The 19,993-nt window shown below is 44.3% G+C and overlaps 1 protein-coding gene across 1 annotated transcript in view; it reads left to right on the top strand.

The window, feature by feature from the left end:
- rgs11 (regulator of G protein signaling 11) overlaps nt 1–19,993 on the top strand; it is a 143,145-nt gene that overhangs the window by 94,387 nt on the left and 28,765 nt on the right. Inside the window, exons 10-12 of the mRNA XM_072559612.1 lie at nt 3,397–3,420; nt 8,459–8,520; nt 14,299–14,412. Coding sequence (XP_072415713.1) covers nt 3,397–3,420; nt 8,459–8,520; nt 14,299–14,412 — 200 coding nt within the window. The remainder of the gene's footprint in view (nt 1–3,396; nt 3,421–8,458; nt 8,521–14,298; nt 14,413–19,993) is intronic.

Genomic DNA, 19,993 nt, shown 5'->3' with positions numbered 1-19,993 from the left:
GAAATGCGATAGGTGGAAGGAGGTTAAGGTGAGGGTGATAGGCCGGAGAGGGGGTGGGGGCGGACAGGTCAGGAAGAAGATTGCAGGTTAGGAAGGTGGTGCTGAGTTCGAGGGATTTGACTGAGACAAGGTGGGGGGAGGGGAAATGAGGAAACTGGACAAGTCTGAGTTCATCCCTTGTGGTTGGAGGGTTCCTTGGCGGAAGATGAGGCGCTCTTCCTCCAGCCGTTGTTGCTATGGTCTAGCGATGGAGGAGTCCAAGGACCTGCATGTCCTTGGTGGAGTGGGAGGGGGAGTTGAAGTGTTGAGCCACGGGGTGGTTGGGTTGGTTGGTCCGGGTGTCCCAGAGGTGTTCTCTGAAATGTTCCGCAAGTAGGCGGCCTGTCTCCCCAATATAGAGGAGGCCACATCGGGTGCAACGGATGCAATAAGTGATGTGTGTGGAGGTGCAGGTGAATTTGTGGTGGAGATGGAAGGATCCCTTGGGGCCTTGGAGGGAAGTAAGGGGGGAGGTATGGACGCAAGTTTTGCATTTCTTGCGGTTGCAGGGGAAGATGCCGGGACTGGAGGTTGGATTGGTAGGGGGTGTGGACCTGACGAGGGAGTCACGGAGGGATTAGTCTTTTCGGAACGCTGATAGGGGAGGGGAGGGAAATATATCCCAGGTGGTGGGGTCCATTTGGAGGTGGTGGAAATGACAAAGGATGATACGATGTCTATGGAGGTTGGTGGGGTGGTAGGTGAGGACCAGTGGGGTTCTGTCCTGGTGGCGATTGGAGGGGCGGGGCTCCAGGGTGGACGAGCGGGAAGTGGAGGAGATGCGGTGGAGAGCATCACCGATCACGTCTGGGGGGATATTGCGGTCTTTGAAGAAGGAGGCCGTCTGGGTTGTACGGTATTGGAACTGGTCCTCCTGGGAGCAGAGACGATGGAATTGGGAATATGGGATGGCGTTTTTACAGGGGGCAGAGTGGGAGGAGGTGTATTCTGGGTAGCTGTGGGAGTCGGCCGGTTTATAGTAAATGTCCGTGTTGATTCGGTCGCCCGAGATAGAAATGGAGAGGTCTAGGAAGGGGAGGGAGGAGTCTGAGATGGTCCAGGTAAATTTGAGGTCAGGGTGGAAGGTGTTAGTAAAGTGGATGAACTGTTCGACCTCCTCATGGGAGCACGAGGCAGCGTTGATACAGTCATCGATGTAGCGGAGGAAAAGGTGGGGGGTGGTGCCAGTGTAGCTGCGGAAGATGGACTGTTCCACATATCCTACGAAGAGGCAGGCATAGCTGGGGCCCATGCGAGTGCCCATAGCTATTCCTTTGGTTTGGAGGAAGTGGGAGGATTGGAAAGAGAAGTTGTTCAGAGTGAGGACCAGTTCAGTCAGTCGAAGGAGGGTGTCAGTGGAAGGGTACTGGTTGGTACGGTGGGAAAGGAAGAGCAGATATGGAAGGATCCCTTGGGGCCCTCCGCTTCTTCCTTTCCCACCGTACCAACCAGTACCCTTCCACTGACACCCTCCTTCGACTGACTGAACTGGTCCTCACTCTGAACAACTTCTCTTTCCAATCCTCCCACTTCCTCCAAACCAAAGGAGTAGCTATGGGCACCCGCATGGGCCCCAGCTATGCCTGCCTCTTCGTAGGATATGTGGAACAGTCCATCTTCCGCAGCTACACTGGCACCACCCCCCACCTTTTCCTCTGCTACATCGATGACTGTATCGGCGCTGCCTCGTGCTCCCACGAGGAGGTCAAACAATTCATCCACTTTACCAACACCTTCCACCCCGACCTCAAATTTACCTGGACTGTCTCAGACTCCTCCCTCCCCTTCCTAGACCCCTCCATTTCTATCTTGGGCGACCGAATCAAAATGGACATTTACTATAAACTGACCGACTCCCACAGCTACCCAGACTACACCTCCTCCCACTCTGCCCCCTGTAAAAACGCCATCCCAGATTCACAATTCGTTCGTCTCTGCTGCACCTGCTCCCAGGAGGACCAGTTCCAATACCGTACAACCCAGATGGCCTCCTTCTACAAAGACCGCAATATCCCCCCAGACATGATCGGCGATGCTCTCCACCGCATCTCCTCCACTTCCCGCTTCTCCGCCCTGGAGCCCCGCCCCTCCAATCGCCACCAAGACAGAACCCCACTGGTCCTCACCTACCACCCCACCAACCTCCATATACATCATATCATCTGTCGTCATTTCCGCCACCTCCAAACTGACCCCACCACCAGGGATATATTTCCCTCCCCACCCCTATCAGCATTCCAAAAAGACCACTCCCTCCGTGACTCCCTCGTCAGGTCCACACTCCCCACCAACCCAACATCCAGTTATGGCACCTTCCCCTGCAACCGCAAGAAATGCAAAACTTGCGCCCACACCTCCCCCCTTACTTCCCTCTAAGGCCCCAAGGGATCCTTCCATATCTGCCACAAATTCACCTGCACCTCCACACACATGATTTACTGCATCCGTTGCACCCGAAGTGGCCTCCTCTATATTGGGGAGACAGGCCGCCTACTTGCGGAACATTTCAGAGAACACCTCTGGGACACCCGGACCAACCAACCCAACCACCCCGTGGCTCAACACTTTGACTCCTCCTCCCACTCCACCAAGGACATGCAGGTCCTTGGACTCCTCCATCGCCAGACCATAGCAACATGACGGCTGGAGGAAGAGCGCCTCATCTTCCGCCAAGGAACCCTCCAACCACGAGGGATGAAGTCGGACTTCTCCAGTTTCCTCATTTCCTCTCCCCCCACCTTTTCTCAGTCCCAACCCTCGAACTCAGCACCACCTTCCTAACCTGCAATCTTCTTCCTGACCTCTCCGCCCCCCACCCCCACTCCGGCCTATCACCCTCACCTTAACCTCCTTCCACCTATCGCATTTCCAATGCCCATCCCCCAAGTCCCTCCTCCCTACCTTTTACCTTAGCCCGCTTGGCACACTTTCCTCATTCCTGAAGAAGGGCTCATGCCCGAAACGTCGATTCTCCTGCTCCTTGGATGCTGCCTGACCTGCTGTGCTTTTCCAGCAACACATTTTCAGCTCTGTTCTCCAGCATCTGCAGTCCTCACTTTCTCCTGACTTATATTTGTGTTAAATAAAATATACACTACAACCAAGGTGTTAAAGCAAGGCTAAGTGTTCCATTCCGTGTTCCCTGTGATTTTCCTCTCATTTAATTTAGTGCATGAAAAGTCATAGGCTGGTGATTATAGAAGCAGAAAGCATTGAGTATTTTTACTAAGAATGTGGAGATGTTATGTGTTAATTCAATTACTTACAGAAAATAGTCCATTAAATCAACCAAAAACATAGCTGCATGATTGACCATGCTGATTGCAAATAAACCATTTACATTTTCTTTACAGAAAGAATAGTGCATTTTACAAAAGAGAGGTAAGTGCATAAATCTGTTTTTTTTGTGTACAAAATATCTCTCGTAATTTTTAATGCAGACAGCAATACTACAGATGCAGTAATTCATTGTCATTGGTTTAGTTAGGCAAATGTCATTTGATATATGTTCTATATTCACTGTTAGAATGCAATAATATAACATTAAAAATACTAGCCTCCTGACTGGGCATACATTAAAGTTATATACAAGGCAAGGATTTGTGTGTCAGACCTTTTATGCTTTGAGTTACCTGAATCTCTTGATAGGTTTTGTTACACTGCCATACTGATGAACATCTAGCAGCTAAGGTGGAAGCATTGTCCAGCAGATGGTAGGCCTTAACTTTAGGCCAGTCACTAACAAATAAAGGAAGTAATTTGTGGTGGTGATTGGGAGGTGAAAAAAAAATAATTTATTGCCTCCAGACTTTGAATTGGGCACTTGCAAGTAAGAAAGGGGTGAATCAGGTATTCTCAAAACCAAGTGAACACCTCAAAGATAAAATTACAATGCACAAGAAAATAGGTCAAATATAAGTAAATATGGATGAAAGGACAAAATGGCAATACATCTAAGTGTCTGACACTATACTAAGATTAGTGACAGGTGACCTGAGGTTGTAATGTGCTAGGCAAGTTAAATACAGGTTTTTCTCTTTCTAAAATGTACTGTTTTCCCATAGTGTCCCAGTGACAGTGAAAGGGTAGACCAAGCCTTGACTGTGAGATAGGTCTTCCTGCCAGCTATGGATAGGCAACTGTCTAAAGATCTCTAATTGAGTTGAGGTCTTTGCATCTCCTGAGTCCCAAGTTAATCAGCTCACTGTGGTTTGCCAGTCACCTTAACCCCTACCTGCCAGTTCCTCCTCCAAGCTAATCCAAGTGTGATTCGAAAATCATGATACAGAAAGCAAGGTTAACATGACGAGGAAATAAATGCAAAAGTTTCACTGTAATCTCTCAAGTCTTAATTCAAAGTGAATCAAATTATTAGCTGAAATGTGACAGTGATAGGAAGTGAGTGTGGAAATTTATCTGCTTTAAGAAGGATTTATAAACAAAGTAAATTTGGATATTTTATTCCTAAATAACTGAGAGTGTGTCTTCTGTGACTGAGTAAAAAGATATTGGGCTGAACCCTACCTGAAATTGGCTGTCATTTTTGGCAAATTTCCACGAGCCCAAGAGAAGTTTCTCACGTTATCTTCCCAACTCGTCTCATTGCTTAGAATCCACACCCCTATGGTACCACACTCACCACAGGTGGAAGTACTGGCCACTGCCAGGGTGTCTGGCACCAGCTCAATCTTTAGAGCCTAGCTGGGCATCCCGGTCAAGTGCTGGTAGTTTGCAGTTGCCCTGTGAGGTCCATTTTATTTCCCCTGGACATATCGGACAGAGCAACCTGTTTTGCTGACAAGGACCTCAAGATCCAGCTGGATGGGAGTTGCATGCGGTCACTATGCAACAAACTTGCACTGATGACTTACGGAGGTTCAGAAATCAGTTGGTGAGCTGGCATCTCCAGGTAACCATTCTGACTTTCACGTCAGGAATTATTGCCATCCAGTTTCCCTGCAATGGATGGAGGAATGGGAAGCTGCATATCAATGAAGCAAGATGCCATAACAGTGAGGATGTTCTTGGATGTAAGTTGCTTGCTGAGCTGGAAGGTTTGTTTTTAGACGTTTTGTTACCATGCTAGGTAACACCATCATTGAGCTTCCGGTGAATGTTGCAAATGGGCCTCCTGCCTGTCACCAGTGATTATCCCCGTCTCACTGTCCAGTGTTTGGCTTGAAAATGGGACTTTCGCTCTCGACTGAGAAATTCTTTACTCCCTTTTCTTATGATTTTTCTAACTTTATCACCAAAATCCATGTCATTCAGAGCATGTGAAGATTCCACCCATTGACTTATTTTGGGAGTAATTTAATTCCAGCTTTGCAAATATTGTTTGCACAGTGATTAGACTTTTGCTTTTGACTTGGAAAGGAATCAGATTTACTTTTAACCTATTTGTGTGCTTAGTTTTGTTTCAGTGGTAGCAACAGGTTTTGTTGTTGCAACACTTTCAGTAAATGCCTCAGGTTGTTTTTTTTATATATATGTTAAAGACCTTGTGTAAATGGAAGCTGATCTTTTTTTAAAAAACATGGGGGAAAATCACTGGATTAGTGATCCAGAGGCCCACACTGATACTCTGAGAATATAGTTTCAAATTCCATCATCAGAATTAAAAACTAGTCTAATGGTGACCATGATAGTTTTGTCAATTATTATTAAATTCCTATCTGACTCACTAATGCCCTTTAGGGATGGTCTTTTCTATCCTACTGTGACTCAGAACCCCCACAATGTTGTTAAATCTTAACAGCCCTCCAAAATGGCATAACAAACTATTCAGTTATATCAAACTGCTGTGAAATCTGAAGAAAGGAATGAAAACAGACTAATGGCTGAGCATTAACCTTGTTATGAGTAACAGCAATGACAAAGCCAACTCTGCTGACCCTGCAAAGTCCTCCTTACTGAGACATTGTGCTAAAATTAGAACAGTAACATAGTCATACTCAGAATTATACTTTATAGCTGATAAGCCAGGTACCAGCATCACCATTCCTTTGTGTCCACAGGTTGCCACATAGTGGTATACAGTCAGGAGGGAGTTGTAATGAAAGTTTCCAACATTGATTCCAGATCCTATGGAGTCAAGTCAAACATGGACAAGGAAATCACCTGCTGATTACCACCCAGGCTAGCTTCTCATCTGATGAATCAGTACTCCTCCAATTGGAGGAAGAACTGGAGAGGGCAAGGGCACAGAATATACTCTGGATGGGGGAACTTCAATGTCCATCACTAAGAATAGCTCTGGAGTTTCACTAATTATTGAACTGATTGCATCCTAGAGAATATAGCTGCCTGATTGAGTCTAAGGTGGTGGTGAGAAAACCAGAAAGAGGGAAAAGCTATTTGACCTTTCCTCACTAATCTATCTATCACAGACACATCTGCCTGTGACAATATTCTTGGTAGTAATCATGATGCAGTTATATGGAGATGAGGTCCCATCTTCGTATTCAGCGTGCTCTCCAGTGTACAGCACTGCCACGGTGCTAACTGCGATAGCTTTCAAACAGATCTAGTAATTTAAAGTTGAGCATCCATAAGATATTGTGGCTATCAGCAGCAACAGTATGCAACTATAATCAACATAACCCTATTGTAACCATTGCCATCAAATCAGGACACCAGTCCTCGTTCACTGAAGATTGCTGGAGGGCATGTCAGAACCAGCATGAAGCATCTCTAAAATGTACTGTTAAACAGCACTTGCTCAGCAGTATGCTGCTCATTGATACTCAATTTGCATTATGGCAGGGCAAATCAGCTCTTAACATCATTAGAACCTTGACTCAAATATAGACAAAAGAACTAAATGCCAGAGGTGAGGTGAGGATGACTGAACTTGACATCAAGGCAGCATTTGATCAAGTATGATCGCATGGAGCCCTGGCAAAACTGGAATCAATAGGATGTAGGGGGAATTAGGGACTCTGCTAGTTGCAGTCATACTCAGCACAAAGGAAGATCGTTGTGGTTGTTGGAGATTGATCATCTCAGTCCCAGGACATCTCTTCAGGATTCCTCAGGGTACTGACCTATATCTGACTATCTTCAGTTGCTTCATCAATGACCTTCCCTCTATTGTAAGGTCAGAAGTATCAATATGCAATTATGAGTAAACATTGTTCAATCCAATTTGCTGTTCCTCAGACACTGAAGCAGTCCTTGCCTTTAAACAGAAAGACCTAATCAACATCCGGGTTTGAGCTGATAAGTGGCAAGTTACATTCGTGCTACAAAGTACCAGAGAATGGCCACCCCCGACATGTGAAAATGCAACAGTTGCCTCTTGGCATTCAATGACATTCCCATCACTGAGCTCTGAGCTCCTCCTACTAACATCCTGGGGTTTGCCAGTGATAAGAAACTGAAATAGTACAATATAAATCCTAGGGCTGTAAGAGCAGATCAGAGGTTAAGAGTTTTGTAGCACAACGTTTACCTACTGACTCCCCAAAGCCACTCCTTTATCTACAAAGGCAGAATTGGGAGTCTTCTCCACTTGCCTGGATAAATGCAGCTCCAAAACCACAATAAATCCAAAGCTTGAATGTCATCCCATTCGACACTTTCAACATTCTTTCCCTCTACCACCAACTCGCAGTGGCAACACTGTGTACCATCTACAAGATGCACTGCAGCAATCCACATGGCTTCATAAACAGCACCTTCTAAACCCATGACATGTCCTACCTCAGATGATGAGGGCAACAGGTGCATGGAAACATCACCACCTTCAGGTTCCTCTCCAAACAATATACCATCCTGACTTGGAAGTATAACCCCTTTCCTTCACTTCTGCTGGATTAAAATCTTGGGATTATATGGACACAGACAGACACATACAGACAGACATGCACGGTACCACCTACATAAGGATAATGATGGATGGGTGATTAATGCTGGTACAGCCAATGTCAACACCATGCTGTAAACAAATAGTACAACATAGTAGAATCCTGCAGAGCATTTCTGATATTTTCTGTGTATTTTAATTATATTAGAGATTAATAATTGCTAAAAGAAAATAATTTGGTCCAATGCCAATTGGCACATGATATAGCGATTGCATTATCCTTACACTCAGTATTAAAACTCTACTGTTATTGGGAGATTTTCACAAGCCAAGAGGAAAACCTTCGAAATGTTCCTAGTGAAAATAATGTTGCTGCTAAACAATGTGGGAAATAAAGAATAATTTATGTGATAAGGAACGATCTACCACTTATTTAGTGATACCATCTTAGAATTACCATAGCATGCACCTTGCTACAAAATAAAACATACAGAACAAATGTGTGTCTAAAATTTGCTAAGGTGTTAAGATACCATGAAAAATGCATTGAATTACACGTTTTTTGTTTCCTTTCTCGCTGCAATTGTGTGAACTGTCTCTTTGGACAACTAGATTGAATATTACAAAAAAGCATTGACAAGATCAAGAGTTAAATCATCTGTGTCCTTGGAGGGGTATGTTTTCTTCTCTATTCAATTGTATAATTCTAACTTGGTCATCTATAGACATAGTCAGGGACTTTTCTTCAGTACATCTTTTTCATCTTGGTAATGTTCTCCCACTATCAATTCTTTATTTTGATAATTATTTTCAGAAATGTCTGTTACTTTGTTATTATTTTGTATTGTCATTATTCATATATCAGCCTTCACAGAGAATTTGTGTGGGCTATTCTTCAGGTGGCAGAGCTGAACAGTTCTCACCTACCATTCCATCAGCATCCACATCCAGAAGACCATCAGGCACCATTCCTGCCACCTCCAACAAGATGCCACCACCAGACATATATCCCCCTCGCCTCCCTGTCCACCTTCCACAGGAGGCTGTTCCCTCCGGGACACCCTTGTCCACTCTTCCTTCATTCCCAACACCCCCCACAACCCGACAGCACCTTCCACTGCAATTATTGAAGGTGTAACACGTGCCCATTTACCACCTCCTTCAGTATCCAAGGGCCCAAACATATCTTCCAGGCAAAGCAGCAGTTTACTTGCACTTCTCAATCTAGTCTACTGCATTCACTGCTCACAATGTGGTCTCCTCTACATTGGGGAAATGAACCATAAACTGGGTGACCACTTCACAGAACATCTTATGTTCTGAGCACATAAAAGACCCTGAGCTTCCAGTTGCCTGCCATTTTAACACACCACCATGTTCCCTTGTCAACATCTTTCTCTCGGGGCTTGCTGTAGTACTCCAGTGAAGCTCAGCACAAGCTGGAAGAACAGCACTTCATTTCTGCTTGTGGACCCTACAGCCGTCTGGACTCCAAATCAAGTTCAATAATTTCAGCACCTGAACTCCCCCAACAAGCATACCAGGCCTTGTTATCACATAGTCTGCCATAACACACTACCTATCGTTAGCCACTAGCAGCCCGCATTAACAGCTATTCACCCTGCCAGCTAATTCGTTATTGACTCCTTTGTCTGTCCAAATGTTCTTCTCTCTATTTGGGTTCTATCCCTACCTATCAGTTACTCCTTAACCCCTCCTCCCACCCTATCTTCTGCATATAATCCAACATTTTCCTAACCACCATCAGTTCTGAGGAAGGGTCACCGGACCTGAAATGTGAACTTTGATTTCTCTTCACAGATGCTGCTAGACTTGCTGAGCTTTTCCAACAACTTCTGTTTTAGTTCTCACCTGAAATTTGTGCATGTACACTTTCAGCAAGAACCAATGAATGAGTTAAGAATGGAATCTGTGGGTGATTTTTTTTTTCTCACTTGTGACATGGGGGTCTCTGAAGCTAATTGTGCTGAGTTGGAATTTCTGCCAAAGTGAGATGTGGTGCTCCTAACCATTCTGTACCAGAAGCACAATGCAGCACAGAATTGGAGACATCCTTGGCTTTATGACTCAGCCAAGCCACAAATAAACTAATTGATCCATTAAGTTAAAAATACCTTTGCTTTGTGCCTATTAGTTTGAGTCAACAAGCTAATTACCTCATTGTAATGAGCACTTCGTTATACGAATAGCTAGATCTATGTACATCACAATACATTTAGCAAATGTTGACTTCCTAAAAGGTTAGGTACTTGAGGTATGTGAAATCTTAGATCATTGTGGTTTATATAGCAACCTTAACTGAATTTTGGATGATCCCCAGATTACAGGGAGTAGACTGATGTGGAGACCAGCCAAAGGTCTTTTTTTTCTTTCATTCACAAGATATAGGGACCAGCATATATGGCCTGTTTCGAGGAATCCATGGGTGGGTGTGAGTATGTGTGGGTACATATATTTGTGTCCGTGCACCGCAGAAGTCCATTTGATGTAGATAGACCCACAATGCCATGGGGGGAGTGGGGAAGAAAGAGGGGAGTGGATTTCCAGGATTTTGATATTAAAGGAACAGCGATATATTTCCAAATCTGAATGGTGAGTAGCTTGGACAGGAAGCTCTAGGTGGTGATGTTCCCATGAATATATCCTTTTCAATGTTAGTGGTCGTGGTTTGGAAGGTATTGTCTAAAGGCTTCATGAATTTCTGTTGTATATCTTGTAGACAGTACGCACTGCTGCTATTGTGTGCTATTGGTGAAGGGAGTGGAAATTTGCAGATGTGATGCCAATCAAGCAGGGAGCTTTTCATCTGGATGGTGTCAAGCTTCTTGTGTTGTTGGAGCTGCACTTACCCAGGCAAGTGGAGTGCATGCCATCACATGCCTAGCTTGTGTCTTGTAGATGGTGGACAGGCTTTGGGAGTCAGGAGATGAGTTATTCACAACAGGATTTCATCCTCTAACCTGCTGTTATGGCCGCAGTATTCTTACAGTTCGTCCAGTTCCAATTCTAGTCAATGGTAAGCTCCCCCAGGATATTGACAGTGGGAGATTCAGTGATCTTATTAATATTGAATGTCAAGGGGCGATAGTTGGATTCTCTCTTGTTGGAGATGGTTATTGACTGGCACTTATGTAACAGTGCCACTTGTTAACTCAAGCCTGGATATTGTCCAGAACTTGCTGCATTTGGACCTGGAGTGCTTCATTGTCTAAAGAGTCACAAATGGTACTGACCATTGTGCAATCATCGGTAAACATTCCCATGTCTGTCCTTATGATGGAGGGAAGACCACTGGTAAAGCAGCTGGAGATGATTGGGTCTGGAACACTGCTCTGAGGAACTTCTGCAGTGATATGGAGCAGAGATTACTGACCTCCAACAAACACACCCTTGGTGCCAGGTATGACTCCAACCCGTGGAGAGTTTGCCCTCTGAGGGTCTCTTCATGCCATTTTAATATGTGGCCTTGATGTCAAGGATAGTCACTCTGACATTACCTCTGAAATTCAGCATTTTTATCCATGGTTGAACTAATACCATAATGATGTCAGGAGCTGAGTGGATCTGGCAGAATCCAAACTGACCATCAGTGTGCAGGTTATTGCTGAGGAAGTACTGCTTAATAGGACTGTTGATGACACCTTCCATAACTTTATGATCGAGGGTAAGGATTTGCTGAAGTCAGGAGGCTAAACAATATTTAGAAGATGTTGAAAGAAAATCTCTCTCTCTCTCTCTGTCTCTCTCTCTCTCTTTCTCTCCCTCTTCTCCCCCCCTCCCCCCCTCCCAACATGTCTGCTACAGCTTTGGTTGACAAGTCTGCAGAAACGCAGAAAGTACAATTTCCAGTCTTCTACCAAATCTATGACAAGCCATCAGAACGTTCCCATCCACCTAATTTCCACTTGCCCCTATTACCATTGTCTGCCCAACATACTCCATTACATGTATTTTGCATGCCACATAAGGTTGAGGGAAACAGTGGTGTTCTCATTATTTTAGTTGTGCCATTACTAAGACCACTCATTACCAACCCTGCAGTATCTCCCAATTTTGCCTTTCGCAGCTTATCTGATGCTGAAACCCACAATCATGATTTTGTTAACTTTAGACTTGACTGTTCTAATCAACTCCTGGTGAGTTCCACTCCATTAACTTGAAGGAATCCAATATCTGCTGCTCTATCCTAACTCAAACAAAATTCCAATCCACTATCACCTCCATGTTCGCTGATCTGTATTTACATCCACTCCTAATTAAGGTTTACCAGATGCGTTCCCAGGATAACAGGCCAGATAAGACAGATTTAAAGACTGAGTGGTGATCTTATTGAAATCTACAAAATACTTACAGGGTTAGACTGTCGTGACATAAGTAAAATGTTTCCCCTGGTTAGGGAGTCAAATGTAGGCTTAAAAATAGGATCAAGTTGAGGAGAAATGTTTTGCTTTGAGGTTAGTAAATCTCTGAAATTCTGTACACCAGAGGACTGTGGCCTTTGTGTTTAAAGTACATATCTAGACATTTTTGATTATCAATGGTGTAAAGAGTTATGGGAATACTGAGAGTAAAATATGTGTTCAATCCAGCCATGATTATATTGAATAGTGGAGCAGACTCAATGGCTTACTTCAGCTCTTATGTTCCTAAGTCCCAGCTTCATTTTTAATACTCATCCTTGTTTGAAAATCCCTCCCTATCTCTACAATCTTACCAGGCTTACAAACCTCCTCTGTGTCTGACCTATGGTGCATCTCCAATTGTAAATGCTCCTCCACTGGTGGTCTAGGCACTGAGCTTTGGAAACCCTCATGAAATCTTTTGGCCTCTATCGTGCTTTGCTCTTTTAAGACAGCACTTGAAGCCTTGCTTGACTATACATTTTGTCATCTGATCTAACACACCTTCTTTGGTATTATACTTAATTTTATGATGCTTCTTGTACTGTTTTATTGTTAAAAATGCTATTTAAAAAGATGATAAATTACAAAGGCATTACAAGACTGGGATTCATTGGAATTATTGCTACAAATTTAGATTAGGCTATTGTACGAGTGGTATGCAAAAGTGACTCCTGCAAATGAAATTTCACATTTTTGAAATATTCTACACTTTCATAAACACATTGGTACTGGGGATTGAGTGATATAATGAGCTATAGCTAACCCCTTTGGAAACGAGTTCAAATCCTATATATATTAAAGTTTTCCACTCTGTTAAATATAAGGCATTTTCTGAAATGAGTTTATAGTTCAGTTTCTAAAGCAGGTGAACAGTTACAATACTGATAAATATCAACTGACAAATTTTAACCTGTATCATTTTATTGTTATACTTGAGATCTTGCATGGAGTAAATGTATTTTATAAAAAAGACAAATACCAACCTAAAATAGCTGTTATGATCATCTGACCATAGATTATGGAAGGTTCAGGACACTCAGCAGGAATAAACAAAATCCTCTGCACTGAAATTATTATTTTATCTAAAGGATATTGAAACTGGGTAACTAGGTCAATGTCAAGCTATTTGTATCTACTTTTGTATGAATAACATCACATGTTGGGAAATAAAAGGCTCATTTGCTAGTTAGCCAACTTGGAAAAACAACTAAGTTAAATTCAGGAAAACGTAGTGAACCACATTTCAGGTTACTCCTTAGTAGAATTGCAGAGAAAAGGAAAAAGCAAGAACTGGTGGAAGACTCTCTGTCTCTCTCTCTTCACCTTCTCTCCCCACCTTTCCCCCCCCCCCCCACCCCCACAACTGCCTGTTTCTTGCACCATTTCAGAAGACAGTACCTAGACAAAAAGCACATTAGGAAAAAACATTCACCTAGAACTCGGCTATCTACAAGCTTCAGCACTGCAGAGGCTACCAATCGACCATCAAACAACTATGATCCCAGGTTATTAATCCAGCACTTTAAGGAAACTAAGGGCTTTTAAACTGCATAACCCTTCCTCTTCCTTTCTTACCAGGCACACATTCCCTTTTAAACGTAATAGCCGTGTTTGCGGGTGTGTTTGATATTGCAATATATTATTTTTATCAGACTTAGTAGGTCATAAAATTAATCTTTCTTCCACTCAAACTGACATTGTAATTGGCTCCTTCATTCTGATCTATTTAACTACATTTTTAATTGGTGTTTGATAGCTGCCTGCTAATAAGAAACAAAAATATTTGTTGTGAACAAAGGAGAGGAGTTTGAAAATATCAGTGCTAAATGCTTCCTCACCTGGTCCTGGCTGAGTTAGTATGAAATATAGCAATGTCACAGTTAGTGTTCAGAATCATTCCACTTCAAATTCAAATTGATACTGCTGTTCGGCAATGTCTTTGGGCATTTATTTTGAAATATTTCAGTATAAAAATATCTGATAAATATCTGTGATTATGATCAATGAATGTATACATTTTCTTCACAGGTTTGTGAAGCACTGTGAGCAATATCTTCTGCATGATCCTATTATGTCTAGCTGTCTTCCCAGTAACCCTTGGATTACAAGTGGCACTTTGTACTGGACAATGAATGCTGATTTGTAAGTATTGGAAGCATTTTATTGTACATCTGAATAGACCAAGTTTAGAGTACAAGGATATGTACGATGTCTAGAGCAGCAGAAAGTATGAGATTCATATGTTTCCCTCACTCACCCTCCCAACATGGTACAGCTAAGTCAAGATCTCAGAAAGAAGAATATCCAATGAAGACATTGCAGATTACACACAATCCCCTCTTCTAGACTTTTTGTTGTGCCACTACAGCTTATTATATGGCTCCATTCCCTGTTAGTCTGATATAGAAAGGCAAATATTCCATGCAATGACTTCTGTTTTTCTGTCATCAGCCTAGGTAGATCAACCACCCTAAACCAAGGCCAATGAAAGGAGTTGAACATTATAAAGACAATGAAAATAGTTCCCAAAAATAACAGAAAAGAAGTCAGATTTGGGCCTTAATCACTTGCTAAAGGAAACCGGCTAATTTACTCAGCGCCCTCATTAGACTATGGTAGGAATTTTACCAGAAAACAGCTAAGTGCAAGTTTCATCAACTTTAAAAGCAGGTTGCCGTCCATGAGGCTTCTGGAGTTCTATCACTCAGCCAGCCCAAACTCATCTCATTGACTAGATGCTACATTTCCCTGGTGTCCATCCCGCCCAATGCAAAGTTGGAAAATGCCATTTGCTGTAGGCAGACATATTTGCCTTTGCCAGAACACCCAGGAAGACTGGCACCAACTTTGACCACTAGCCTCGCAACTAGTCAAGTGATGACAGTCCAGAGTTATTTGTAACCATCAATGTAGCAGCAATACCAACCACAGCCCAATGCCTCTCATGGCACGTAAAATGCATAGCTGACGCTACCTTCCATATACAAGTGCACGTTACTACCCCAATTGCGCATTAATTACACAGCCTAACTGTCCTTGGCCACATTCCCTCTTACACACCTTTACATTACTGTTGCTCTTTCCCTTATGCTCATCACAGCCCAGTATATTATTATTCAATGTGGGACCCTTGCATACAGGGAAGACACCAAGCCATTCAAAGCATTCACCTTTACCCACAGAAATCAAACAATCAGAAGCTACATTAGCCTCTTGGATCAGAAACTAATTGCTTACATGCCAAGCACCAATGGTTTTATAGTCAGTCAATGATTACTGTCCCCAGCTCTTTTCTACTGGAGTCAGGTATCAAGTAGTCCTGTCTGGCTTTTAACCCCAACACTGCTGCCCTGCAGAAGGTCACCTTCCTCATGCTTAATGACCTCATGCTCCTTCTCAGAAGGTTTCTCCTACTCTCCCAACTTGTCAGCATCCATTATGGTAGAAGGGATAGACTATGTATGAGGTAGCAAAGAGAAGATGGGGGCACTTAACTTGGTGGAGAGGAAAAGGTCATTGACCTCTTGCAGCTTTGCTGCCCATTCTTCCAGACAGTGGACACTACATTGGCCCAGGAGATTACTTCAGCCGAGAGTGGCAGCAGTTGAAGTGGTGTGCACCTGGGGGTTAGAATATAGCATGAATGCCATAAGATCCAAACACCAGCGAATTCTTCTGCCACTGCTGACTGCAAGATTATACAAGAACAGCACAGTGTGGAGGCAGAGTGCATGCTTAATGAAGTGAGCAGCAGAGAGTTGCATGAGAAAAGTCACCAGGCTTCACAGAGGGGAGCCCTCCAAAATTGACACGCAGCCAGACTATGGGAAAATTCAGCCCCATGTTGCAGTATTTCCAGGTGTATCCATTCTTAATAATTAATTCTTCAAGTCGAAACATGCCACTGAAACTCAGTTTAACCATGATTTATAACCAATTATAGAATGATGTAGCAAAGAAAGAAGCTATTCTGCCCAGTTCTTTGAAAGCGCTGTCCAATTTGTCCCATTGTCGGGAAGTGGTAGCATGGTAACATTGCAGGTAAAGTCATCATACTCCCAGAGGGCCATAGGGCAGCTGGGTCATTAGAGAGAGACAACTGGTAGTTAGTTTAACATGTGAGACAGCAGCCTCCGGCAATGGCAAGACTGAGAAGGGGAGACCTTAATGATGTCCTCAGCCAGTACAGAAATTAAACATTTTGGCATCATTGAGCATCATGAACCAACTGAGCTAACTGACCAATATATATATAGAAGTCCTGGCTAATGGTCAAGGGACGTGGCAGCTCATAGAAATTAAATTCGTAAATTTTTAATATAAAACTAGTCTCAGTATTGGTGACCATGAAACTATCATTGATTGTTGGAGAATCTTATTGTGAAGGGTGTGGGTTTGCTCGCTGAGCTGTAGGTTTGATATCCGGACGTTTCATTACCTGGCTAGGTAACATCATCCAAGCTTCACTTGGAGGTCGCCACTGATGATGTTACCTAGCCAGGTAATGAAATGTCTGGATATCAAACCTACAGCTCAGCGAGCAAACCTACACCCTAAACCTCAACCTGAGCTACAAACCTTGCAAAAATCTCATTGTGTCTTTCCGGAAGGAAATCTGCCATCCTTACCCAGTTGAGCCTATGTATGACTCCAGTCCCACTGCAATAAAGTTGACTCCTGGCTTCTGAAATGACCTACCTGCCATCTGTTGAAAGGCAATTGGAAGGTGCAACAAATGCTGGTCTTACCATGAGTGCCCATGTCCCATGAAAAAAATAGAAAGAAAATGCTTCCTTGTCCTTTCCTATAGCCTGGCGGATAATTTCCCCTCAGTTGTTTATGCAATTCCCTCTTGAAAATTTTATGGAATCTGCTTCCACAATCCCTTCAGATACTGCAGGTTGTAACAATTCACCACATAAAAACCTTTCTCCTCGTTTCATTTCTGGGCTTTTTCCAGTTGCCATAATTATCAGCCCTACTTTCCATGTACAGTTTCTCCTTATTTATCCCTCTTAACCCCTTCATGATTTTGAATATCTGTATTAAATCTCCACTTAACATTACTGGCTCCAAGGAGAACAAGCTCAGCTTCTGCAGTGTCCCCTAATAGCTGGATTCCCACATTCCTGACAAACAGAGTGAATTTCTTCAAAATCCTCTGAAGCTATGGTGTCTTTCCTAAAGTGTGATGATCAGAAATGGAAGCAAAACTCTAGTGACAGTCTAACCAATGAGTAGTTGTTGGACAACTTGACAAAATAATTGGGTATTTAGATTTAGAACACAATCATTGATTCATATGTACACAAGGAAAATCAGCCTAATTAGTTATAAGTCAAAAAGTGAGCCACTGGAAAAGCACACCAGGTCATGCAGCAACCAAGGAGCAGGAGAGTTGATGTTTCTGGCATAAGCACTTCATGAGGAATGGGGGAGAGTGGAGGTGGGAGATGAGGAAACTGATGAAATCAACGTTATGCTGTGTGGTTGGAAGGTCTCAAGGTGGAAGATGAGGTGTTCTTCCTCCACGCATCAGATGGCTGGGATTTGACGGTGGAGGAGGCCCAGGACTTGCATGTCCTTGGTGGAATGCAAGGGGGAGTTGAAGTGGTTGGCCACAGGGCGGTGGGGCTGTTTGGTGTGTGTGTCCCAGAGATGTTCCCTGAAACATTCTGCAAGTTGGGATCCTGTCTCCCCAGTGTCGAAGAGGCCATATCATGAGCAACAGACACAGTAGACTAGGTGTTTGGATGTGGAAGGATCCTTTGGAAGAGGTGTGAGTACAGGTTTTACACCTCTTGCTGTGACAACGGAAGGTGCTGGATGTGGAGGGTGAGTTGGTGGGGAGGGGCATGGACCTAATGAGAGTCGCGGAGGGAATGATCTCTACAGAATGGTGATAGAGGTGAGGAGGGAAATACATCTCTGGTGGTGGGGTCTGAATGTAAGCGGCGCAAATGTTGGAGGATGAGACACTGCATCCGGAGATTGGTGAGATGGAAGGTGAGGACTGGGGGGTTCTATCCTTGTTGCGGTTGGAAGGGTGGGGTTCAAGGGTGGAGGTGTGAGAAGTGGAGGAAATGCACTGCAGGACAATGTTGATCATGTGGGAGGGGAATTTGTGGTCCTTGAAGTAGGAGGCCATCTGGCATATTCTGGAGTGGAATTGCTCTTCCTGGGACCACAAAAGCAGAGGAATTGGGAGTAAAGGTTAACATTTTTACAAGAGGGATGAATATGGGAAGGTGTAGTCCAGTTGCTGTGGGAGTCGGTGGGTTTGAAGTAGATGTCCGTGTTAAGTCCATCGCTGGAGAGGTCCAGGAATGGGGTGGAGGTGTCTGAGGTGGTCTAGGTGAATCTGAGGTCAGGGTGGAAGGTGTTCATGAAGTTGATGAACTCTTCAACCCCCTCCAGGCAGCACGAGGTGACGCTGATACAGTCATCAATGTAGCGGAGGAAAAGGTGGGGAATGGTGTTGGTGTAACTGCGGAGGATGGACTGTTCTATGTATCTGATGAAGAAGGAGGCATAGCTGGGGCCCTTACAGGTGCCCATGGCTACCCCTTTTGTCCCCCTTAGTCCAGGAACTCCCCACATATATTCACGACACCACCCACGCTCTCCACCTCCTCCATTACTTTTGTTTTCCCAGCCCCCCCAATACCTCATACTCACCACGGACATCAAGTCCCTGTACATATCCATCCACCACAGCGAATGCTTCCAAATCCACCATTTCTTCCCCACCTGCAAATCCAACCAGTACCCCTTGACCGACACATTCGTCCAATTGATGGAACTGATCCTCACCCTCAACAACTTCTCCTTCGAATCCTCCCACTTTCTTCAGACAAAGAGATGGCCATGAGCACCCACATGGGCCCCAGCTATGCCTGCCTTTTCGTCTGATATATGGAACTGTCCATCTCTATAGTTACACTGGCATCATTCCCCACCTTTTCCTCTGCTACATTGATGACGATATCGGTGCTGCCTCATGCTCCCATGAGGAGGTTGAATAGTTCATAAACTTCACAAACACCTTTTATCCTGAACTCAAGTTCACCTGGACCAGCTCAGACACCTCCCTCCCCTTCCAAGAGCTCCTCATCTCCATTTCTGGCAACCGACTAAACACGGACACCTACTTCAAACCCACCGACTCCCACAGCTACCTGGACTAATCCTCCTCCTACCCACTCCTGTAAAAATGCTGTCACTTACTCCCAATGCCTCAGCCTCGGCCTCCACCGTTTCTGCTCCCATGAGGAGCAACTCCACTCCAGACGGCCTTCTACTTCAAGGACCGCAATGTCCCCTCTCACGTAGCCCTCCAGTGCATCTCCTCTACTTCCTGCACCTCCACCCTTGAACCTCACCCCTCTAACCACAGCAAGGATAGAATCCTCAAGTGATCACCTTCCACCCCACCAATCTCTGGATACATTGCTTCATCCTCCATCATTCCCACCACCTGGAATGTGTTTCCCCCTCCATTCCTATCTGCGTTCCCCAGAAACCATTCCCTCCGCAATTGTCTCGTTAGGTGCAGGCCTCCCATCCCCACCACCACCAACCCACCAACCCACCCTCCACTCCTGGCACCTTCTCTTGCCACCACAAGAGGTGTAAAACCTGCACCCACAACGACCCCCACCCCCCACCCCGTCCAAAGCCCTAAAGGATCGTTCCACATCCGGCAGAGATTTTCCTGCACATC

Source organism: Chiloscyllium punctatum, chromosome 40, assembly GCF_047496795.1.
Source record: "Chiloscyllium punctatum isolate Juve2018m chromosome 40, sChiPun1.3, whole genome shotgun sequence".
NCBI classification, from domain to species: Eukaryota; Metazoa; Chordata; class Chondrichthyes; order Orectolobiformes; family Hemiscylliidae; genus Chiloscyllium; species Chiloscyllium punctatum.
The sequence above is the reverse complement of the archived record's forward strand: the minus strand, read 5'-3'. Positions and strand labels throughout refer to the sequence as shown.